Genomic DNA, 25,828 nt, shown 5'->3' on the forward strand with positions numbered 1-25,828 from the left:
GGGCATCTATAACCTCACTCCTCAGCCTGAAATGTCTCCAGCTTTTTGGTGGTGTGACTAGCTAAGACTGTTTCAGGATGGTCATTGTGTGTGTTTGGGAGGCAGAGGTCCTGGGTTCTAGTCTTGGTGTGAGTAGGAGAAAGTGGTACTGCTAAGCAACACATTGACATCAGACTCAGGGCATGTGTGGTGTAAAAAAGCCAATTTAACTAATTGCTTAATCAGTGTTATTTTGTGAGTTGAGTGGACTTCAAAAATACAATAATTTTAGCTTAATACATGTTAGTTTGCTTACTCAACAAACTCTGCTCGAAGTGAGTTGAATTTGAAGAAGCATGTTAAGTAAAATGACAAATCCCCGTTTACTCAAAACCACTGAAAACCATGGCCATCATTACCATATTTACAGGCATGCTCTATACCAGGTTGATTTTCAGAATTGTTTGTTTTAATACCTGTGTTTTTGCATGTACATTGATTGGTTGATTAATCTTACGCTACACAAACATAAATAATAAGCATTTTTCTAAATGAATACAAACTGTTAGTTATTGGACTTATTGCACTCATTACTGATATGGCTGTTCCAGTTTATTTGATTTAGGTAGTCTCAATAAGTGATCTTCCCTACCCCGGCAATCATTCTCAATGCAGTTTGCGCGTGATTAAAAAGTTGGATATCCTGACTCAAAAGGAATCACACATGACATTGACTTGCAGGCTTGATGTGGTATGTAAACCAGGAGCTTCAGCCCCCTTTGTTAGGGTGAAAGTAGGCCCTCAAAGAAAGGCCTTATTACTGTATGTAATATATTGTCATAAATCTTTTTTTTAAGATAACATATTCAGTTTGAGACTTACTTGGTGAAGGCTAGAGGACTGAAGGCCATTGGACACAACAACCATGTATGTTTCACTAACAAATGCAGTCATGGGTGGTAAATAACTACAATTTACATGAAAGGCACACTGGTAAACATGCAAATAAAGGTAGAATAAATTCTAAATTTGGATTGGTCACTGAGTGTACAAAACATTAAGGACACCTGCTCTTTCCATGACATAGACTGACCAGGTGAAAGCTATGATCCCTCATTGATGTCACTTGTTAAATCCACTTCAATTAGTGTAGAAGAAGGGGAGGACCCAAGTTCAAGAAGGATTATTCAGCCTTGAGACAATTGAGACGTGGATTGTGTATGTGTGCCATTTAGAGGGTGAATGGGCAAGATAAAATATTGAAGTGCCTTTTTATGTTTTTATATAACTAGGTAAGTCAGTTAAGAACAAGTTCTTATTTACAATGACGGTCTACCCCTAGTCCCTATGGGACTCCCAATCACGGCTGGATGGGATAGAGCCTGGATTAGTGACGCGTCTTGCGCTGAGATGCAGTACCTTAGACCGCTGCGACACTCGAGAGCCCTCTTTGAACAGGGTATGGTAGTAGGTGTCAGGTGCACTGGTTTGTGTCGAGAACTGCAAAGCAGCTGGGGTTTTCACGCTCAATAGTTTCCTGTGTGTATCAAGAATGGTCCCCCACCCAAAGGACATCCAGCCAACTTGACAAAACTGTGGGAAGCATTGGAGTCAACATGGGCCAGCATCCCTGTGGAATGCTTTCAACACCTTGTAGAGTCCATGCCCCGACTAATTGAGGCTATTCTTAGGGCAAAAGAGGGGGGTGCAACTCAATATTAGGAAGGTGGCCTTAATGTTTTGTACACTCAGTGTATGTTCACTCAACCTAACATTCAACTTGAGAATGTATGTTTGTTCAGCTATATAGTCCCAAATGTTGAGCAAACTCACAATCCTATTCCAGCTGGTTGCCTTACAATTGTAAGTAGAATCACCCTTTTTTTCTTCCAGTGTATATACTAGAGCTTCCTTTTATGTCACAAAAGGGGTGGGTTCCTATAGTGTGTTTGATGTACGAAAGGCTTAAGAACATATGTAAGAAAGGCGCCAAACCGGAACAACAGTCAAGTACAGTACCCATTGCCGTGTTAACATTTCATAGGCACATTATGATAACCTAGCAACAGCCTTCAAATATGCCCTTCTTTAAAAATAAAGAGCCTGCTAATCAAAGCATGGTAAAACATGACAATGAGGTAAAACGCCTTGGAGCATTCATGAATAGGCTAGAGGCTATATTGTGTTTAACTCCAAGGTTAATATCCTATTCATGTAATTAATTACACACATACCACACACACACACCATTCCAGATATTTCAGATACCACACATGTATGTTTCCAGAGTTGAAACACTTGTCAGACTGGGAGGGAGGGGGAAGGAGAGAGCAGGGAGAAGACAGGAGTGAGGAGTGAGGTGAGAGGAGGAAGGAGAGAGGAGAGGGAGGTGAGATGAGGGAGGTGAGAGGAGGAAGGAGAGAACAGGGAGAAGACAAGAGTGAGGAGGGAGATGAGAGGAGGGAGGTGAGAGGAGGGATGAGGGGGTGAGGAGGAAGATGAGGAGAGAAGAGGGAGGGGAGAGGAGGGAGGAGATAATATGGAGGGGGAGGAGAGAAGAGGGAGGTAAAAGGAGAGAAAGGGGAGGAGGGAGGAGAGAAGAGGGAGGTGGGAGGTGAGAGGAGGGAGGAGAGAAGAGGGAGATAGGAGGAGGGAGGTGAGATGTGGGAGGAGGGGGAGGGGGAGGGGGAGGGGAGAGGGAGAGGGAGAGGGAGAGGGAGAGGGAGAGGGAGAGGAGGAAGGAGGGAGGAGGGAGAAGGGATGAGGGAGGAGGGAGGTGAGATGCGAGAGGAGGGGAGGAGGAGAGGAGGGGAGAGGGAGGTGAGAGAACGGAAGTGAGAGGAAGGGGGTGGGAGGATGGATGGAAGAGGAAGGAGGGGAGCAGAGGGGGGTGAAAGGAGGTATTTGGTATTTTATTAGGATGAAACATGAAACATGACATAAGACAGAACATTAATAGACAAGAACAGCTCAAGGACATTTAAAAACAGCACACATAGCCTACATATCAATACATACACACAAACTATCTAGGTCAAATAGGGGAGAGGCGTTGTGCTGTGAGGTGTTGCTTTATCTGCTTTTTGAAACCAGGTTTGCTGTTCATTTGAGCAATATGAGATGGAAGGGAGTTTCATGTAATAATGGCTCTATATAGTCCTGCATGCTTTCTTGAATTTGTTCTGGCCCTGGGGACTGTGAAAAGACGGCATGTCTGGTATGGTAGGTGTGTGTGTCAGATCTGTGTGTAAGTTGACTATGCAACCAATTTGGAATTTTCAACACATTAATGTTTATTATAAAAAGAAGAAGGTATGCAGTCACTAAACTAGAGCCAGCAGGACTTGCTTTTTGGAGTGTGGTGTCAAAAAAAAGAGTATCTCTTTAGTAAGGACAGGTAGAAGGGAGGTGAGAGGTGAGTGTTGGAGGAAACGGGAGCTATGTGTGTGTGTGTGTGTGTGTGTGTGTGTGTGTGTGTGTGTGTTTTGTGAGTGCATGTGTAACCTTCTTGTCTGTCCACTGACAGGTCGAGCAGACAGACATCCAAAGAAGAAACAAACATTACATCTCAACTTGCTCTGTGCTCTGAGACTGGACATTTATGGAGAAGTAATTCTGCATGTTTCCTAAGTTTCATAAGGGGGTTATTTTGGAGTTAATCATGAAACTTAACAGATGCTGTAAATGCACCATCTGTTCTCCACAAAGCAGAATAAAGGTTCATAGTAATTGTTTGCTCTTCTAAGCTCTTTTAACATAATGAAGTACACATCTCTTTATATATTGAAATAAAAAGAACTGGTGGTTATGTCGTATGGCAATAAAATGCACAAATAACCTGCCTCGTGACTTTGCCACACTGCCCTCATCTTTAGCTCTATGATGTCTTCCTATATCTTTCCACAGCTCTGCCACACTGCCCTCATCTTTAGCTCTATGATGTCTTCCTATATCTCTCCACAGCTCTGCCACACTGCCCTCATCTTTAGCTCAATGATGTCTTCCTATATCTCTCCACAGCTCTGCCACACTGCCCTCATCTTTAGCTCTATGATGTCTTGCTATATCTCTCCACAGCTCTGCCACACTGCCCTCATCTTTAGCTCTATGATGTCTTCCTATATCTCTCCACAGCTCTGCCACACTGCCCTCATCTTTAGCTCAATGATGTCTTGCTATATCTCTCCACAGCTCTGCCACACTGCCCTCATCTTTAGCTCTATGATGTCTTCCTATATCTCCCCACAGCTCTGCCACACTGCCCTCATCTTTAGCTCTATGATGTCTTCCTATATCTCTCCACAGCTCTGCCACACTGTCATCATCTATAGCTCTATGATGTCTTCCTATATCTCTCTACAGCTCTGCCACCTTCAACTTGGTGTTGTCTTCCTCCATCTCTCCCCAGCTCTAATGTTGTCATCCTCTGTCTCTCTATTTTTCCCCAGCTCTGCAACGCTGCCTATCACCTTCAAGTGCCTCCTGGAGAACAACCACATCGACCGACGCATTATCCGCTTCGTGCTCCCCGTGGGTGCCACCATCAACATGGACGGGACGGCGCTCTACGAGGCCGTGGCTGCCATCTTCATTGCCCAGGTCAATAACTACGAGTTGGACTTTGGACAGATCATTACCATCAGGTAACAGGGAGAATTGGACAGCTTTTATAGTATAGGCTATCTTTTACAGAACCCTTTTAGCCTTTCTAGGGCAACAACATTCCGCTGAAAAGGCAGTGCGCGAAATTCAAAAATATTTTTGCGAAATGTGTAACTTTCACACATTAACAAGTCCAATACAGCAAATGAAAGATAAACATATTTTTAATCTACCCATCGTGTCCGATTTCAAAAATGCTTTACAGCTAAAGCACAACATATGATTATGTTAGGTCAGAGTCAAGTCACAAAAACACACAAGGCCATTTTCCAGCCAAAGATAGATAAAATTAATCACCTTTGATGATCAGCGTCAGATGACACTCATAGGACATCATGTTACACAATACATGTCGGTTTTGTTTGATAATGTGCATATTTATATCCAAAAATCTCAGTTTACATTGGCGCGTTACGTGCAGTAATGTTTTGATTCCAAAACATCCGGTGATTTTGCAGAAATACAATAAACGTTGATAAAAGATGCAAGTGTTATTCACAGAATTAAAGATAGACTTATCCTCTATTCAACCGCTGTGTCAGATTTCAAAAAAAGTTTTTTTAAAAAGCATAATCTAAGAACGGTGCTCAGAACCCAAAACAGCCAGAGGAATATCCGCCATTTTGGCGTCAACAGAAGCTAGAAAAAACACTAAAACACTATAAATATTCACTTACCTTTGATGATCTTCATCAGAAGGCACTCCCAGGAATCCCAGTTTGACAATAAATTACTGATTTGTTCCATAAAGTTCCATAAAACCCATAATTTAGCCACTTGTTGTTAGCGTGTTCCGCCCAGTAATCCATCTTCATGAGGAGCAAGCACTTCGTCCAGACAAAAACTTGAAAAGTTCCGTTACAGGTCGTAGAAACATTTCAAACGATGTATGGAATCAATCTTTAGGATGTTTTTAAAATAAATCATCAATAAGCTTCCAACCAGAGAATTGCTATGTCTGTAGAAAAGCCATGGAACGAGAGCTAACTCAGTCGGGAGCGTGCGTCATGAGACCTTGGAACTCTGCCAGACCACTGACTCAAACAGCTCTCATGAGCCCCTCCTTTATAGTAGAATCCTCATTCAAGTTTCTAAAGACGGTTGACATCTAGTGGAAGCCGTAGGAAGTGCAACTGTATCCATATCCCACTGTGTATTCGGTAGGCTAAGCTTTGAAAAACTATAAACCTCAGATTTCCCACTTCCTGGTTGGATTTTTCTCAGGTTTTCGCCTGCCATATGAGTTCTGTTATACTCACAGACGTGGCGTGATCATAACAAGATACAGGAACTCAAGTCCTTTTGTTCACCTAACTTAGAATTCCTCACAATCAAATGCCGACCGCATTATCTACCAAGAAAATTATCTTCGATCATAATCACAGTCGTGTATATTCCCCCCCAAGCAGACACATTGACGGCCATGAAAGAACTTCATTCAACTATATGTAAACTGGAAACCACATATCCTGAGGCTGCATTTATTGAGCTGGGGATTTTAACAAGGCTAATTTGAAAACAAGGCTCCCTAAATTCTATCAGCATATCGATTGCGCAACCCGGGCTGGCAAAACCCTGGATCATTGTTATTCTAAATTCAAAAATGCATATAAGGCCCTCCCCTGCCCTCCTTTGGGAAAAGCTGACCACGACTCCATGTTGTTGCTCCCAGCCAATAGACAGAAACTAAAACAGGAAACACCCGCGCTCAGGTCTGTTCAACTCTGGTCTGACCAATCGGATTCCACGCTCCAAGATTGCTTCGATCATGTGGACTCTGCTTCTACACCTGCATTGCTTGCTGTTTGGGGTTTTAGGCTGGGTTTCTGTACAGCACTTTGAGATATCAGCTGATGTACGAAGGGCTATATAAATACATTTGATTTGATTTGATTTGATTTGGACTCGGTTATGTTACGCATAGCGTCGAACAACAACATTGATGAATACGCTGATTCGGTGAGCGAGTTTATAAGCAAGTGCATCGGTGATGTACACACAGCATCTATTAAAACATTCCCCAACCAGAAACCGTGGATTGATGGCAGCATTCGCGCAAAACTGAAAGCTCGAACCACTGCTTTTAATCAGGGCAAGGTGACCGGAAACATGACCCGAATACAAACAGTGTGGCTGTTCCCTCCGCAAGGCAATCAAACAAGCTAAGCATCAGTATAGAGACAAAGTAGAGTTGCAATTCAACGGCTCAGACACGAGAGGTATGTGGCAGGGTCTACAGTCAATCACGGACTACAAAAGAAAAAACAGCACCATCGCGGACCACGATGTCTTGCTCCCAGACAGACTAAACAACTTCTTTGCTCGCTTTGAGGACAATACAGTGCCACTGACACGGCCCACTACCAAAACCTGTGGGCTCTCCTTCACTGCAGCCAACGTGAGCATTTAAACATGTTAACCCTCGCAAGGCTGCTGGCCCAGACGGCATCACTAGCCACGTCCTCAGAGCATGCGCAGCTGGCTGGCTGGTGTGTTTACGGACATATTCAATCAATCCTTATCCCAGTCTGCTGTTCCCACATGCTTCAAGAAGGCCACCATTGTTCCTATTCCCAAGAAAGCTAAGGTAACTGAGCTAAATGACTACCGCCCCGCTACACTCACTTCCGTCATCATGAAGTGCTTTGAGAGACTAGTCAAGGACCATATCACCTCCACCCTACCTGACACCCTAGACCCACTCCAATTTGCTTACCACCCCAATAGGTCCACAGACAACGCAATTGCAATCACACTGCACACTGCTCTAACCCATCTGGACAAGAGGAATACCTATGTAAGGTATGTTCATCGACTACAGCTCAGCATTTGACACCATAGTACCCTCCAAACTCATCATTAAGCTCGAGACCCTGGGTCTCGACCCAGCCCTGTGCAACTGGGTCCTGGACTTCCTGACGGGTCACCCCAAGTGGTGAGGGTAGGTAACAACATCTCCACCCCGCTGATCCTCAACACTGGGGCCCCACAAGGGTGTGTTCTCAGCCCTCTCCTGTACTCCCTGTTCACCCATGACTGCGTGGCCATGCACGCCTCCAACTCAATCATCAAGTTTGCAGACGACACTACGGTGGTAGGCTTGATTACCACACCGACGAGATGGCCTACAGGGAGGAGGTGAGGGCCCTCAGAAGGCGAGGTCAGAACAGGTGCATCAAAGCGAGGACCGAGAGAATGAAAAACAGCTTCTATCTCAAGGCCATCAGACTGTTATACAGCCATCACTAACATTGAGTGGCTGCTGCCAACATACTGACTCAACTCTAGCCACTTAAATAATGGAAAAATTGATGTAATAAATGTATCACTAGCTACTTTAAACAATGTCACTTTATATAATGTTTACATAACCTACATTACTCATCTCATACTGTACTCTATACCATCTACTGCATCTTTCCATCTTGATGTAATAAATGTATCACTAGCCACTTTACACAATGCCACTTTATATAATGTTTACATACCCTACATTACTCATCTCATATGTATATACTGTACTCTATACCATCTACTAAATCTTGCCTATGCCTTTCAGCCATCACTCATTCATATATTTTTATGTACATATTCTTATTCATTATTTTACACTTGTGTGTATAAGGTAGTTGTTGTGAAATTGTTAGGTTGGATTACTTGTTAGATATTACTGCATTGTCGGAACTAGAAGCACAAGCATTTCGCTACACTCGCATTAACATCTGCTAACCATGTGTATGTGACAAATAACATTTGAAAAGAATGCATTTAATGCAGGGGTCCTCTTTCTGTTTCCAGCCCAGCAACACACAATGAAACAAACAGGTATCTGCGGTTAGCCCACATGGAGAGTATTTATCTGTTACAAGAAATATAAAAATGTTAGTCACTGATTCCAGTCACCATCATAAATTAACTATATTTGGGATAGGCAACTCCAAGGGACCGGAGTTGGGGTGCCGGAGTTGTGTCACACTTCCCCCATCCCGAGCAAACACAGCTGATTAAACTAACTGCATTCTAAGCTGGCCTCCGAGGACTGGAGTTGCCCATCCTTGCCTATAGCATACTGGGTGTCTCCTACTGGCAGGGAGGTGATGGTGATATGCTACATTGGTTTTAAAGGGTGATCATCAGCTGAATAGAATATACTTTTAGATGTTGTTCTAGGCAAAATACAGTGGCACACTGTACACGGTTCTCTAATGTATAATGGCATTAATATAAGCCACAGGTTTCAAAAATGTTTTGCTCGCAACGCGTTGGGGAGGTTGGGAGTTCAGATTTTTTGTGGCCCCCACCCCCATCAAAGTTGCCCATCCCTGAATTAGATGAACATATGGACTATGCATAAAGTACACTGGATGTGAAAGAGAGCATGTTAGGGGTAGAAAGAACTGGGGGGATAAGGGTGAGGAACTACTGTTCCAAATACACTGAGGGCAGGGGGGGGTGAAAGACGGACAGAGAGAGAGAGATGGACAGAGAGAGAGAGAAAGAGAGAACGATGGACAGAAAGAGAGAGGGAGAGAGAGAGAGAGAGAGAGAGAGAGAGAGAGAGAAAGAGAGAGAGATGGACAGAGAGATAGACAGAGAGAGATGGACAGAGAGAGAGAGAGAAAGAGAGAGAGAGAGAGAGGGAGAGAGAGAGAGAGAGAGAGAGAGAGAAAGAGAGAGAGATGGACAGAGAGATAGACAGAGAGAGATGGACAGAGAGAGAGAGAGAAAGATGCGTATTATGCGTATTTATTTTATCTTGTGTCCTTTAACCATTTGTACATTGTTAAAACACTGTATATATATATAATATGACATTTGTAATGTCTTTACTGTTTTGAAACCTCTGTATGTGTAATGTTTACTGTTAATTTTTGTTGTTTTTCACTTTATATATTCACTTTGTATGTTGTCTACCTCACTTGCTTTGGCAATGTTAACACATGTTTCCCATGCCAATAAAGCCCTTGAATTGAATTGAATTGAATTGAAAGAGAGAGAGAGAGACAGAGAGAGATTGACAGAGAGAGAGAGAGAGAGAGAGAGAGAAAGAGAGAGATAGACAGAGAGATAGACAGAGAGAGATGGACAGAGAGAGAGAGAGAGAGAGAGACAGAGACAGAGAGACAGAGAGAGAGAGAAATAGAGAGAGATGGACAGAGAGATAGACAGAGAGAGATGGACAGAGAGAGAGAGAGAGAGAGACAGAGAGAGATATACAGAGAGAGATGGACAGAGAGAGAGAGAGAGAGAGAGAGAGAGAGATAAAGAGATGGACAGAGAGATAGACAGAGAGAGATGGACAGAGAGAGAGAGAGAAAGAGAGAGAGAGAGAGATAAAGAGAGAGAGAGAGAAGGAAATAGAGAGAGAGACAGAGAGACAGAGAGAGAGAGAAATAGAGAGATTGACAGAGAGATAGACAGAGAGAGATGGACAGAGAGAGAGAGAGAGAGAGAGAGAGAGAGAGAGAGAGAGAGAGACAGACAGAGAGATAGACAGAGAGAGATGGACAGAGAGAGATAAATAGAGATAAAGAGAGATGGACAGAGAGATAGACAGAGAGAGATGGACAGAGAGAGAGAGAGAAAGAGAGAGAGAGAGAGAGAGATGGACAGAGAGATAGACAGAGAGAGATGGACAGAGAGAGAGATAAAGAGAGAGAGAGAGAGAGAAATAGAGAGAGAGAAATAGAGAGAGAGAAACAGAGAGAGAGGAAGAGGAAGAGGGAGATGGACAGAGAGAGTAAAGTGCTCAGTGATGGCAGAGGAAAGCAGGATAGTGCAAAGTAATTGGGGATCAAAATAGAATGTCCCTGTGTTTTTCAGCCCGGTCGTGTTTTGGCCTTGAATCCCCTCCCTGCCATAGGGACCCCAGCTTAATGCTATTATAGTAGATGGAATTGCGTCTCTATTTTCAACAAACAACAAACAAGGCTAAAAGCATGAAGGAACTAAACTCCATCTTCCTGTCTAAAGCTACAGTACATAACATGCACAACTCACACAGACTCCATTTTCAAAGCAGGATTGTCTTGGTTGTCTTTAAGTGTGTTTCATAAAATCAATGTGAATCAGAAAATAGCGCTAATCCCTTTGAAATCGTAAAACTTTACTTCAACAGTACCACCAGGAAAGCAGTTGATGATTCCCACTAATATTATGTCACAAATAAAAACAACCTGCTTTCAAAATAGAGACACTGTGTCTCGTATGTTAAGTAGCTTTAAACAGGAAGATGCAGTCCCTTCGTGCTTGTATTTCAAAGGGCTACTTTCTATGTGCTTCAAATGTAACAACGGTTCAGTCAAATATTATGGTTCATGTCGGGCAATACAAAATATGGCAACATTATGCCACATTGACAATAAGTAACAAAGTACAATATGAACTTATAGATATGGGCTCTTTTCCAATATCCAGGTGAGGATCCTGCTTAGAAGCACTGTATTGGGCATGCATTTATGGTGGCATAATAGTATACATAAAACTGGAGGAGCCATGGCTAAGTGGTGTGGTTAAGTATAGAGAAACTAGTAGTGAACTCTTTATGCTACATAAGTTATTGTATAGAGTATGGTATAATGGTGTTTATCCCACCTCCCTCTGTCTTCCAGCATCACTGCCACAGCAGCCAGCATCGGTGCTGCAGGAATTCCACAGGCTGGTCTGGTCACTATGGTGATCGTGCTAACGTCTGTTGGGTTGCCAACTGATGACATCACTCTCATCATTGCAGTGGATTGGGCATTGTGAGTACCATATGGGATCCACTTCCTCTACTGTCAGTCTTATAATTGTTTTCCCATTCCATGTTATGTGACATTTTGTGTGCGTGGGATGCATCAATGATTATTTCTGAAGTGGTGTGAGAGAGAGTTTGTTTGTGTAGCATTATTCAGATGCTACCTAATTATGGTCATGTGGAAACATCTGACTGACTGGCTCGATTCGGTCTTATGTAGCAAATCTTGAGCTGTGTTCGAATATCCATACTAACCCATACTTAATGAGTATGTACTATATACTTTTAGTTCATTTTCAGTTGAGTGTACTAGCGCCTCGCCTGTCTACCGAAAGTTGATGCTGTTGCTATGCAATTTCTTGCTAGCATAAGCTAGACATCTCATGACTTCATTAACAATGTCCATTAAGAACGCACAACGACTATACCACTTAGCGAAGCTAAGAATGACATGAATAATCAAGTCAATAAACATTGGGTAGTTAGTTGGATAGCATATAGTTAACATAATGTAAAGTTGAATGTATTACTAGCCAACTAAATTAGGTAGCTTGCTAACATACCGCTGCATACAAGCAACTGCTGTCATTTTTATTTATTTTCATTTTACCTTTATTTATCTAGGCAAGTCAGTTAAGAAAAAAAACATATTTTCAATGACAGCCTAGGAACAGTGGGTTAACTGCCTGTTCAGGAGCAGAATGACAGGTTTGTACCTTGTCAGCTCAGGGATTTGAACTTGCAACCTTGCAGTTACTAGTCCAACGCTCTAACCACTAGGCTACCCTGCCACCCCAATGATATGCTATGCGGTTCGTAAGGCTAGCGTAGCTAACAAATTGTCAGCCAACATAACTTATTTGTGTTACTTTGCTCAACATTCTCTTAACATTTGTCATAATTAATTAAAGCAATCAATATTTACTTTTTGTACTTACATTTGTAACCGCTCTCGTCGGACTTAAACTGCATATTTTCTGCCATTTTTTTCCAATTTGAAAATGTTGTGAAGCCACGTTCATTTTAACTGCTTTGACAGTTGATACACTTGTAACCCCACTTTTTGAGAAAATGGCCCTTGAATGTTTTGGTACACCTACTGGAGAGCTCTTCTTTGTCTACACACATTCAGCATTGTGTACACCCTCTTAAGTCTTAGCCCCACCCATTTCTTTAAGGATTCCCATTTGAGGCCATGTGCTAAACAGAGTGAGTACTAAACAACCAAAGATTTCAAGACTAAAGGCTGGTTTATAATACATCTATCGACATGTCTGTAGACAGTTGTCTCAGTGACGTCCTAAACATTTTATTGTCGTCCGACATCAAACTTGTCGTTGTCATTATGAAAAAAAATAAACACAAAAACGACAGACTGCATCAGCAGACTGGTGGTTCAAAATAGCTTAACTCATGTATTTTAACACCAATAGACCCATCCGTGTAAACACAAATTTAGTATATGTCAGTCAAGCAAACCAGGTAACTAAAAGCAACTTTCGAAACAATGTTTTGGTTAGTTTCTAGCTTGTTAGCTGGCTAGCTAATGTTAAGTTAGATGGCTAGCTAATGTTAAGTTAGCTGGCTAGCCAGTTCAAATAATGAGCATATCATATAGCCGACAACATCTTAACTTTAGCTAATTTCTATGAATTATAATAAAATCACAAGAAGATCATTATTTACAAGTGAATGGCAAGCTAATTACGGAAAATAGCTTACTGTTGTGACTGTGACTAAATAATAGCAAGTCATCCTACCAGAGAATTTTAGAACTTGGACACCTTATATTCTAATTTGACTTTAGTGCAAGTCATGTTGTTCTTCACATTACCATCTCTTGTAAACAAACGTTATGCCAAATAAAATAAAAGTTCATTTGTCACATGCACAGGATACAGAAGGTGTTAACTGTACAGTGAAATGGTTACATGCTTAGTGGAGTCTTGGTCCTCCAGAAAGTGCAGAGCATTAGCAAGACTTTTGCAGTTCTTCATTATATCAATTTTTTTAAACAGTGAAACTATAAATGAGTAGATGTGTTCTTTACCCAAATACATTTCATTTCTGTATTGAATTGTGATTAAGTTCCCATCTTTGTTTGTGAACTTCTTCATATAAACTAACACAAACACACACACACACACAGTCTTGTACAGCTTGCCTTGTGGGGACACACAATTCAGTCCCATTCAAAATCCTATTTTCCCTAACCCCTAATCCTAACCCTAACCCTAAACCTAACCCTAACCCATACTCTTACCCTTACCCTAACCATAACCCTAACCCAGAAAACCTAACCTTAAACCTAACCCTAACTCCTAACCCTAAAACTATCCCTAGCTCCTAACCCTAACCCTTAACGTAATTCTAACCCTAAGACTCATTCTAAACTTAACCCTAAACCCCCTAGAAATAGCATTTGACCTCGTGGGGACTAACAAAATGTCCTCAGTTGGTCAACCTTTGCTTAATATTCTTTTGGGGACTTCTGGTCACACACACACACACACTCCTCTTATTCTAAACCTGTCTTTCCTGCTCCTCTCCTGCTTCCAGAGACAGATTCCGGACCATGGTGAATGTTATGGGGGATGCGTTGGCCACAGGTATCATGGCCCATATCTGCAGAAAAGACTTTATCAAGGAAGGAGATGGTGTGAGTATCTGCCTGTCTTATACCCTTTTCACACTAGTGTGCTGAGCCAAGCCGTCCTGTGCTGAGCAGAGCCGTATTGTGCTGAGCCAAGCCGTCCTGTGCTGAGCAGAGCCGTATTGTGCTGAACCGAGACCTACTGTGCTGAGCAGAGCCATATTGTGCTGAACCGAGACCTACTGTGCTGAGCAGAGCCGTATTGTGCTGAGCCAAGCCGTCCTGTGCTGAGCAGAGCCGTATTGTGCTGAACCGAGACCTACTGTGCTGAGCAGAGCCGTATTGTGCTGAACCGAGACCTACTGTGCTGAGGCTGTCGGCACTGTCATGCCGAGGCGTACTGTGCTGAGGCTGTCGGCACTGTCATGCCGAGGCGTACTGTGCTGAGGCTGTCGGCACTGTCATGCCGAGGCGTACTGTGCTGAGGCTGTCGGCACTGTCATGCCGAGGCGTACTGTGCTGAGGCTGTCGGCACTGTCATGCCGAGACCTACTGTGCTGAGGCTGTCGGCACTGTCATGCCGAGGCGTACTGTGCTGAGGCTGTCGGCACTGTCATGCCGAGGCGTACTGTGCTGAGGCTGTCGGCACTGTCATGCCGAGGCGTACTGTGCTGAGGCTGTCGGCACTGTCATGCCGAGGCGTACTGTGCTGAGGCTGTCGGCACTGTCATGCCGAGGCGTACTGTGCTGAGGATATTTTATTTTCCAGCATGGTTCCAGCAACAATAGCCAGCACAGTACGGCTCAGCTTGGCTTGGCTCATTAGTGTTATTATACCAGTTGCCATCATGGAACTTAGCTAGTTCCCCACAGAGTCCAACTCCTGTCAAATTCAGACAAGACACACTGAGTAACCTGGCTGCTATATCCAATTGTCCCACTCTGCTGGATGTTAATGCTATGGCTCAGAGCTCAGAGCGACATGACTGTAGTCTGTCAACAACAATAGTGTGAATATCTGACTTTACTGCATTATCAGGAATCATGATTTTTTTATGTAAAAAAAAACAGTACATTTTTTCATTTTGAATTCAGGGAGACATTTTGACAAGGCTAGTTCTAGTTGAAAACCTTGCAAACCTTTTTCCTTTACAAAAATAGACTGTGGTGGGCTAATCATGATGTACATTCTTTTTCAACACAAATTGATAAGCTAGAGACTCACTCACTATGTTTTGTATGAGGCATGTCTGGAAACATTTGACTGATAATGTCTATCTATATGCCTCTACATTTTTCCCCATCTGTACCTTAATCCATCTTCCTCTCACCCTTTCCCTTTCTCCCTCTCTCTCGCTTTCTTTCAATCTCTCCCCATCCTACCTGTCTCCTGCTCTCTCTCTCTCGCTCTCTCTCTCCCTCCCTTTCTCCCTCTCTCTCGCTTTCTTTCCATTTCTTTCCATCTCTCCCCATCCTACCCGTCTCTTGCTCTCTCTCTTTCTTTCTCTCTCCCTCTCTTTCTCTCTCTCTCTCCCTCTATTTCCATTGCTTCTTCTTTCTCTCTCCTTCTCTCCCCCCCCCCCCCCCTCCCTCTCTCCTAGGTGCCTCTGATCTGTGAGACCAAGCCCATGATAAACATCCAGCAGCACATGAACTGTGAGAACAACAACGGTAGCTACCAGCCACCTCCCCAGTGCTCAGGGGTCAAACCAGACGACTTCCCCCCCGACGTTGCCCGCCTCATGCAGTTGGAGGAAGGGGTGCGGCCCCCGCCCCCTCCGGAGAGGAAAAAGCCCCCTGTGCCTCCCAGGCAGCTGAAGAAGGATAAGGACCACTGTGCCATTGACATGAATGGCCTGGAAACCAACGTATAGGTCCCATACCTCACCTCACATCACCACCACTCATCCCAGCAGGACTGATGTGGAAAGCTCCACAGTCCATCACCAGTTGGAGGCGTTCTTTTTCAACTGAGTCTCGTGGTTCAGTACATCGGAATGAAAGGCCAACGCCACTGGAACTTATAGAGGTGAAGATGAATGAACAGATGAACAGAGAGAGCAATGAGGGATCCCATCTTATTTTTTATTGTTATTGTTGACTGATCAAGTCACTCATTTTCATTTTCTGTTTTGTTTGTGAGAAACGTGAGATTTGTGACAAGACTTTGTCCTGTGCTTTCATTGACGGTGGATATAGGTAGGGAGCACCGGGATGGGAGCAGTACAGGCTTCTCTGAAACCTGACAGTGATGTACTGGGAAATAATTATTTTCCAGGATTCCTTCAAAGACTCAACACTAGCTGGGATAACTGAAGCACCGTGACTGTGGATTTTTATGGCCAAAGGGAGGACGTTCTGTATATGCTGTTCACTTTCCATATCACCTATACACACGGTTCACTTTCCAGACTACCTGTACAGTACACACTGTTCACTTTCCAGACCATCTGTACACACATGTACATACCTGTACATCCCATAGCTGCATAGCAGGAAATGCTCAGTCTGTGTGCACTTACTGTATGTGTGTGGGCCTGTGAACACTCTGCAAGGTGGAAGAACTTTCTCCACTCTTAGAATGTGTACATACTTGTAATACTATTTGCATTGCTTGAGGTACGTAGATATTGTCTTTGATATTTCAATTTTATAATATTTATTTCTTGATCATTTTATTGTCATCCTGAGCAACATTTCTGCTAAAGAGCGCAAATGGGCCATATGAGTAAGTTTTGTGGCTCTCGCTACTGTCACTGTCTGCAACATAAAATAACTGAATCAGACAGCTCTCTTTGTCATGAAACCGAGCAGAAAAGAGAGAGGAGGACAAGATGTCAGAAGTCTAATTAGCCAACAGATCTGACCCGCTTGCTTACAGCTGCACTAGGGTCAGACAGCATTCCTGTGTACATTGACACCGTGGAGCTGGCGCAAGATATGGCTCGGAAAACGTACCTCAATCCAGGGATGAGAAATGCTTTGTACTCTGAATTGTCCCATTATCCAAACTGTTACGCTGAGAAGATTGAATGACTGCTTAAACTTAGCAGTTGTTCAATCTTATCGGTGTAACAGTTTGGACGTTTTCCAAGCCATATGTCACGGCGGCTCCGAAGTGTCTTTTTTCACACAGCAATGCTGACCAACCCTGGTGCAGCTGTAAGCAAGTGGGTCGGATCTGCTGGCTAAAGTCTAATCTGAGAGACATTGATCTTTCAAAAAAATTGCCCTTCTTTCATTTTCTTCTTCTCTTTTATTTATTTTTATTTAGCATTTATTTTTTGCCTTAACGAAGCCGGTGGTGCTGAGTGGGGGAAAGAGGACTTTTCAAGGTTTAACCACCTTGCTACTGATCATGAAATACCATTGATGTTACCCTATAGATGAAAGCTTCTCAATCTTTTTGTGCACTGATATACAAAGGTTACATTATTTTTGAAAGCTTTGTCCATATAAATTACATGTGAATAGAGGTGATGCTTACACGAGACATGATTAATTAAAAGTGGTGTAAAGTACTTAAGTAAAAATACTTAAAGGTACTGCTTAAGTAGTTTTTTGGGGTATCTGTACTTTACTTTGCTATTTCTATTTTGGACAACTTTTACTTCACTACATTCCTGAAGAAAATTATGTACTTACTCCATACATTTTCCCTGACACCCAAAAGTACTCATTACATTTTGAATGCATAGCAGGGCAATAAAATTGTCTAATTCACAAACTTTTAAAAAGAACATCCCTGGTCATCCCTACTGCCTCTTATCTGGTGGACTCACTAAACACATGCTTTGTTTGTAAATGATGTCTGAGTGTTGGAGTGTGCCCATGGCTATCCGTAAATAAATAAAAAACAAGAAAATGATGCCGACTGGTTTGCTTAATATAGTGTTTTATACTTTTACTTTTAATACTTAAGTATATTTGATCAATTACATTTACTTTTCACTTGAGTCATTTTCTATTGATGTATTTTTACTTTTACTCAAGTATGACAATTGGGTACTTTTTCCACCACTGTGAATTAGTTGGTTGGTTGGGTTACCTGTTGTTTCGTACTAAATGGTAGTCATCATGTTCTGTGCAAAGTGGCCATCAACGACAATTATGTCAATGCTGGCCTCTTATGTCACGCACAACCACAGTAGATTACCATGTGTTTCTTTCCATTATATATATTTCCTAGAACTAACTCAGCCCTTCTATAACTGGCAGTCTTGAAAAAAACAAGCGCAACATCTGGGTTACATCTGGGTTACAGAAACTTCATAGAGCATCCATTGGCCTGTCATCACAGAGGATGTTGTTTGGAATATGGAACTGGAATATAGAACTGGAATATAGAACTGTGGAATCATAGGAACTATGGAACTAAGAGGCTGTGACATTCTAATTCTCAATGACTTTCCTGCCTCTCTATATCCCGGCTATTTCTTTTGCTCTCTTTAAGATTGAATGTAGTAGTAGAGTTGGATAAAGGGTAAACAGCAGGAGGATAGATTTCCCTGCTGGGCAGACAAGCAGACCGGAGGCAGACCTATGTTATTTGATTTACTGTTCTGCCATATAGTGCACCATTTTTGACCAGGGTCCCATAGGATACAGTTGAAGTCGGAAGTTTACATACACTTAGGTTGGAGTCATTAAAACTATTTTTTCAACCACTCCACAAAATTCTTGTTAACAAACTATAGTTTTGGCAAGTCGGTTAGGAAATCTACTTTGTGCATGACACAAGTAAATGTTCAAACAATTGTTAACAGACAGATTATTTCACTTATAATTCACTGTATCACAATTCCAGTGGGTCAGTTTACATACACTAAATTGACTGTGCCTTTAAATAGCTTGGAAAATTCCAGAAAATTATGTCATGGATTTAGAAGCTTCTGATAGGCTAATTGACATCATTTGAGTCAATTGGAGGTGTAACTGTGGATGTATTTCAAGGCCTACCTTCAAACTCAGTGCCTCTTTGCTTGACATCATGATCAAAATCACCCAAGACCTCAGAAAATAAATTGTAGACCTCCACAAATCTGGTACATCCTTGGGAGCAATTTCCAAACACCTGAAGGTACCACGTTAATCTGTACAAACAACAGTACGCACGTATAAACACCATGGGACCACGCAGCCTTCACACCCTCAGGAAGGAGACGCGTTCTGTCTCCTAGAGATTAACGTACTTTGGTACGAAAAATGCAAATCAATCCCAAAACAACAGCAACGGACCTTGTGAAGATGCTGGAGGAAACAGGTACCAAAGTATCTATATCCACAGTAAAACGAGTCCTATATCGACATAACCTGAAAGGCCGCTCAGCAAGGAAGAAGCCATTGCTCCAAAACCGCCATAAGAAAGCCAGACTACGGTTTGCAACTGCACATGGGGACAAAGATTGTACTTTTGGAGAAACGTCCTCTGGTCTGATGAAACAGAAATAAAACGGTTTGGTCATAATGACCATCATTATGTTAGGAGGAAAAAGAAGAGGCTTGCAAGCCGAAGAACACCATCACAACCTTGAAGCATAGGGGTGGCAGCATCATGTTGTGAGGGTATTTTTCTGCAGGAGGGACTGGTGCACTTCACAAAATAGATGGCATCATGATGAGGGAAAATGATGTGGATATATTGAAGCAACATCTCAAGACATCAGTCAGGAAGTTAAAGCTTGGTCGCAAATGGGTCTTCCAAATGGACAATGACCCCAAGCATACTTCCAAAGTTGTGGCAAAATAGCTTAAGGACAACAATGTCAAGGTATTGGAGTGGACATCACAAAGCTCTGACCTCAATCCCATAGAAAAGTTGTGGGTAGAACTGAAAAAGAGTGTGCGAGCAAGGAGGCCTACAAACCTGATTCAGTTACACTAGCTCTGTCAGGAGGAATGGGCCAAATTTCCCACAACTTATTGTGGAAAGCTTGTGGAAGGCTACCTGAAACGTTTGACCCAAGTTAAACAATTTAAAGTCAATGCTGCCAAATACTAATTGAGTGTATGTACTGACCTAAGACAGGGACTGACCTAAGACAGGGAATTTTTAAATGTCAGGAATTGTGAAAAACTGAGTTAAAATGTATTTGGCTAAGGTGTATGTAAACTTCAACTGTATATAGAGTGCCATTTTGGAAGCAGACAAAATTAATAGTTGGATTACTTGAACGTGAAACTTTGTTTGAACGTTGTTCAAAACCAAAATCACAACATTTGTTCTGGATTGTCTCTGTTTCTATCTATATGAGGATTTAAATTTGCTCAATGTTTTAAGTTAATGTGCTGACTTCTAAAAAAAAATGGTTTATTTATAAATATAAAAGGAATTTTATATACAGTAGCAGTCAAACGTTTGGACACATCTACTCATTCAAGGGTTTTATTTTCTTGTTACTATTTTCTACATTGTAGAATAATGTGAAGACATCAAAACTATGAAATTACACATATGGAATCATATAGTAACCAAAAGTGCTAAACAAATCAAAATAAATTTTATTTTACATTCTTCAAAGTAGCCACCCTTTGCCTTGATGACAGCTTTGCACACTCTTGGCATTCTCTCAACCAGGTTCATGAGGTAGTCACCTGGAATGCATTTCAATTAACAGTTGTGCCTTGTTAAGAGTTAATTTGTGGAATTTCAGCCAACAGAGCCCTTGTTGGCTGCTTTTCCTTCACTCCGCGGTCAAACTCATCCCAAACTATCTCAATTGGGTTGAGGTTGGGTGATTGTGGAGGCCAGGTCATCTGATGCAGTACTCCATCACACTTCCTGGTCAAATAGCCCTTACACAGCCTGGAGGTTTGTTTTGGGTCATTGTCCTGTTGAAAAACAAATGACAGTCTCACTAAGTGCAAACCAGAGGGGATGGCCTATTGCTGCAGAATGCTGTAGTAGCTATGCTGGTTAAGTGTGCCTTGAATTTTAAATATATCACAAACTTTGTCACCAGCAAAGCACCCCCACACCATCACACCTCCTCCTCCATGCTTTATGGTCGGAACCACACATGTGGAGATCGTCCATTCACCTGCTCTGCGTCTCACAAAGACACGGCGGTTGGAACCATAAATCTCAAATTTGGACTCATCAGACCAAAGGACAGATTTCCACTGGTCTAATGTCCATTGCTCGTGTTTCTTGGCCCAAGCAAGTCTTCTTCTTATTGGTGTCCTTTAGAAGTGGTTTCTTTGTAGCAATTCGACCATGAAGGCCTGATTCACGTAGACTCCTCTAAACAGTTGATGTTGAGACGTGTCTGTTACTTGAACTCTGTGAAGCATTTATTTGGGCTGCAATTTCTGAGGCTGGTAACTCTAATGAACTTATCCTCTGCAGCAGAGGTAATTCTGGGTCTTCCTTTCCTCATGAGACCCAGTTTTATCATAGTGCTTGATGGTTTTTGCGACTGCACTTGAACAAACTTTCAAAGTTCTTGAAATGTCCTGCATTGACTGACCTTCATGTCTTAAAGTAATGATGGACTGTAATTTCTCTTTGTGTATTTGAGGTGTTCTTGCCATAATATGGACTTGGTCTTTTACCAAATAGGGGTTCTGTATACCACCCCTACGTTGTCACAACACAACTGATTGCCTCAAACACATTAAGAAGGAAATAAATTTCACAAATGAACTCTTAACAAGGCACAACTGTTAATTGAAATGCATTCCAGGTGACTACCTCATGAAGCTGGTTGAGAGAATGCCAAGAGTGTTCAAAGCTGTCATCAAGGCAAAGGGTGGCTTAATTGAAGAATCTCAAATATAACATCAATTTTTATATGTTTAACACTTTTTGGGTTACTACATGATTCCATATGTGTTATTTCATAGTATTTCATAGTTTTGATGTCTTCACTATTATTCTACAAATAATGTGTTATTTCATAGTTTTGATGTCTTCACTATTATTCTACAAATAATAATTATTCTACAAATTAAGAAAAGCCATTGGATGCGTAGGTGTGTCAAACTTTTGACTGGTACTGTACATTTCAAGCTTAATATTGGGTTGTGCTCAGAAAACTGTTCATGAAGGAAGTTTATTTTTATTTTTCCATCGATGTAAAGGAAAATACTTCAAATATTTAATAATTTTTCAAGTAATGAATTGCTGTGTGAAATCCCTACGCATAAATCCGAAGGTGCAATACATAGAAAAGCATTGGTTCATAGCAACGAGATTAATTTAATAGCATGAGTTTTTCAGAAACCATATACAAATATTTGCAATCGTTATCATTGTAAAACAAGACTGGATTAAAGCAAGGCATTAGATTAGCAGCATGGATCAAGCTCCTGGTTGGCTGAGCGAGGGAGGAGATTGTGACACAGTCACGGAACTTCTGTGGCATATTAACGATGATATAAGAATAACAGAATGACATAAAGCCAGACTGTCTTACCAGGCCATGACACACAATCACAGCCAGAGCCAGTATCCACAAAGCATCTCAGAGTAGGAGTGCTGATATAGGATCAGTTTAGCAATTTAGACCATAATGAATAAGAACGGGGATCTGATCCAAGATCAGTACTCCTAGTCTGAGACTCTTTACTGTACAGATGTAGGATCTTCATTTGAGCCAGTTTGCTACAGCAGGAAAATAATCCTGCAGCAACAGGAAATGTGAATTATTATGTGGATTATAATTCATGAACATCTTTGTAGGAGTTGATACATTATTTTGCAATGGAAAATCAAGTCTGAAACTTCAAAGTGAGAATTACAAACTCCAGAAACCTTTTTAAACCTCAAATACACTACAGTACACAATTTACATTTCCTGCATTGCAGGAAAGTTCTCCTGCAACAGGGTGATCAAATTAAGATCCTACATCTGTATGAATACAGGCTCAGAACTGATGACAATAACTTCAAATCTCAACATAATCTTCTTTGTATGGTGACACAGCTAGCACACAGTAAAGTTCAGAGATGGGACTCATACAATATGATCAACATATGAGGTCTGACTATCTCTTTCTTTCTGTTTACACTAACCTGGTGGTGAGACAAGCGGTGTCCCAATTGGCACACTATTCCCTATATAGTGCAGTACTTTTGACCAGAGCCCTATAGGCCCTAGTCAAATGTAGTGCACACAATAGTGAATAGGGTGCAATTTGGGATGAACAAAAATCAACCGTATCTGTCGTTGCATAGACAAGCAAAGGCCAGAAAAAGAATACAACAAACAAAAATACAATTTAATCTAGTATCCTGCACCAGAGATATGTGCATCTGCAATTCACCACTATATGCAATGGGACAAAATACCACGTTCCCCTTCCATTCATAGTTTAATTTACATTTTTGAATTGAGTCTGATCTACTGCAAAAATAAATGTTTCTGTACGTTCAAAATAACAGGACTTTGGGATGGCATCCCAAACAACTGCACCATTTGGTTCCGATCATTCAAGCAGCTTGTGTCCATGGGCTAAACTTATTAAGCAAATCCCTCTCCCACTTCCTCTATCTCGATCTCTTCCTCCTCCTCTTCCTCTTGTCCGAAGGGGGGTCCGGGGGAGCCAGAGGGGTCGGAGTGACTCAAGTGGCCAATGTCTAGCACCCGCAGGTTGGTGAGGTGTTTGAAGGAGCTCTCCTTCACAGAGTGGGCTGACAGATGGTTGAACCTGAGAAGGGGACAGAGCAAAGGTCTGTGGGGGTCAGGGCCCGAATTCACAAACTGTCTCATAGTAGGAGGGCATGTAGGATCCGTTTAGTCTTTTTTTTTCATCATTAGATCATGAATAAGATTATATGGCCTGGAGGATCTGATCCTAGACTTGAATCCTATACAACTAGCAAATAATCATAACAAAAGGAATCAGGTGCTGAATTTCTCAATATTATGTGATGATGACTGAGCAGATGCTGGAGTTTGATGTGTAAACCAGCACAGCAAGAGCTGCTAACCGATAGGACGTTGTGTTTAGAATCTGAACGAGCATATTATGAGAACCAATCCAATATGGACATTGTCCATAAGGAACGGCACAACATGTGGTGTAAACAAATCAGGTGTTGAGATTCAGTAAGTAAATAAGCACAGTATGTGGTCTTAGCCAATCAGATTGTCTGTCTGCTGTTCTGTCTATGAGTCAACTCTGATACTCCCTGTACTGCATCAAGGGTACATGACACCATGTTATCCCAATCAAGCCAATGTCTTGAGTGTCAGTGAAGTGGATCCATCTTAGTTTATAATACACTCATTATCTGTCCCAGACACTCACACCTTCCACACACACACTCACACGCGCACACACATATTTACAGTTGAAGTCGGAAGTTTGCATTACACCTTAGCCAAAACTGTTTACATACAGTTTTTCACAATTCCTGACATTTAATCCAAATAAAAATAGCCTGTCTTAGGTCAGTTAGGATCCCCACCTTATTTTAAGTATGTGAAATGTCAGAATAACAGTAGAGAGAAATATTTATTTCAGCTTTTATTCCATTCATTACATTCCCAGTGGGTCAGAAGTTTACATACACTCACTTGGTATTTGGTAGCATTGACTTTAAATTGTGTAACTTGGGTCAAATGTTTCAGGTAGCCTTCCACAAGCCTCCCACAATAAGTTGGGTGAATTTTGGCCCATTCCTCCTGACAGATCTGGTGTAACTGAGTCAGGTTTGTAGGCCTCCTTGCTCATGGGATTGAGGTCAGAGCTTTGTGATGTCCACTCCAATACCTTGACTTTGTTGTCCTTAAGCTATTTTGCCACAACTTTGGAAGTATGCTTGGGGTCATTGTCCATTTGGAAGACCCATTTGCGACCAAGCTTTAACTTCCTGACTGATGTCTTGAGATGTTGCTTCAATATATCCACATCATTTTCCCTCATCATGATGCCATCTATTTTGTGAGGTGCACCAGTCCCTCCTGCAGCAAAGCACCCCCACAACATGATGCTGCCACCCTCGGCTTGCAAGCCTCCCCCTTTTTCCTCCTAACATAATGATGGTCATTATGGCCAAACAGTTCTATTTTTGTTTCATCAGACCAGAGGACATTTCTCCAAAAAGTACAATCTTTGTCCCCATGTGCAGTTGCAAACCATAGTCTGGCTTTTTTATGGAGGTTTTGGAACAGTGGCTTCTTCCTTGCTGAGCGGCCTTTCAGCTTATGTTGATATAGGACTCGATTTACTATAGATACTTTTGTACCTGTTTCCCCTAGCATCTTCACAGGGTCCTTTGCTGTTGTTCTGGGATTGATTTGCACTTTTCGCACCAAAGTACGTTCATATCTAGGAGACAGAACGCGTCTCCTTCCTGAGCTGTATGACGGATGCGTGGTCCCATGGTGTTCATACTTGCGTACTATTGTTTGTACAGATGAACGTGGTACCTTCAGGCGTTTGGAAATTGCTCCCAAGGATGAATTTTTCCATGATGTTAAACAAAGAGACACTGCGTTTGAAGGTAGGCCTTGAAATACATTCACAGTTACACCTCCAATTGACTAAAATGACTGTCAATTAGCCTATCAGAAGCTTCTAAAGCCATGAAATCATTATCTGGAATTTTCCAAGCTGTTTAAAGGCACAGTCAACTTAGTGTATGTAAACTTCTGACCCACTGGAATTGTGATACAATGAATTATAAATTAAATAATCTGTCTGTAAACAATTGCTAGAAAAATTACTTGTGTCATGCTCAAAGTAGATGTCCTAACCGACTTGCCAAAACCATAGTTTTTTAACAAGACATTTGTGGAGTGGTTGAAAAACGAGTTTTAATGACTCCAACCTAAGTGTATGTAAACTTCCGACTTCAACTGTATATCTACGCACACTCAATGTAAACAGATGCATGCATAAACTAC

At 41.9% G+C, this 25,828-nt stretch overlaps 2 protein-coding genes across 6 annotated transcripts in view; one reads left to right on the top strand and one right to left on the bottom strand.

Moving 5' to 3' along the window:
* slc1a7b (solute carrier family 1 member 7b) overlaps positions 1 to 17,841 on the top strand; it is a 124,012-nt gene extending 106,171 nt beyond the window's left edge. Inside the window, exons 8-11 of the mRNA XM_021604547.3 lie at positions 4,428 to 4,622; positions 11,253 to 11,387; positions 13,940 to 14,039; positions 15,575 to 17,841. Of these exons, the coding sequence (XP_021460222.2) occupies positions 4,428 to 4,622; positions 11,253 to 11,387; positions 13,940 to 14,039; positions 15,575 to 15,847 (703 nt within the window). The 3' untranslated portion in view covers positions 15,848 to 17,841. The remainder of the gene's footprint in view (positions 1 to 4,427; positions 4,623 to 11,252; positions 11,388 to 13,939; positions 14,040 to 15,574) is intronic.
* Positions 17,842 to 22,153: 4,312 nt separating this feature from the next.
* The window catches only part of podn (podocan), an 84,216-nt gene continuing 80,541 nt past the window's right edge, over positions 22,154 to 25,828 (bottom strand). For all 5 annotated transcript variants that reach the window (XM_036978572.2, XM_090236163.1, XM_036978571.2 and 2 more), the window contains one exon: positions 22,154 to 23,624. In XM_036978572.2, coding sequence (XP_036834467.2) covers positions 23,438 to 23,624 — 187 coding nt within the window. In that variant the 3' untranslated portion in view covers positions 22,154 to 23,437. The remainder of the gene's footprint in view (positions 23,625 to 25,828) is intronic.

The sequence above is a fragment of the Oncorhynchus mykiss genome, chromosome 5 (genome assembly GCF_057628025.1).
Source record: "Oncorhynchus mykiss isolate SJ-2025 chromosome 5, ASM5762802v1, whole genome shotgun sequence".
In the NCBI taxonomy this organism is placed as follows: Eukaryota; Metazoa; Chordata; class Actinopteri; order Salmoniformes; family Salmonidae; genus Oncorhynchus; species Oncorhynchus mykiss.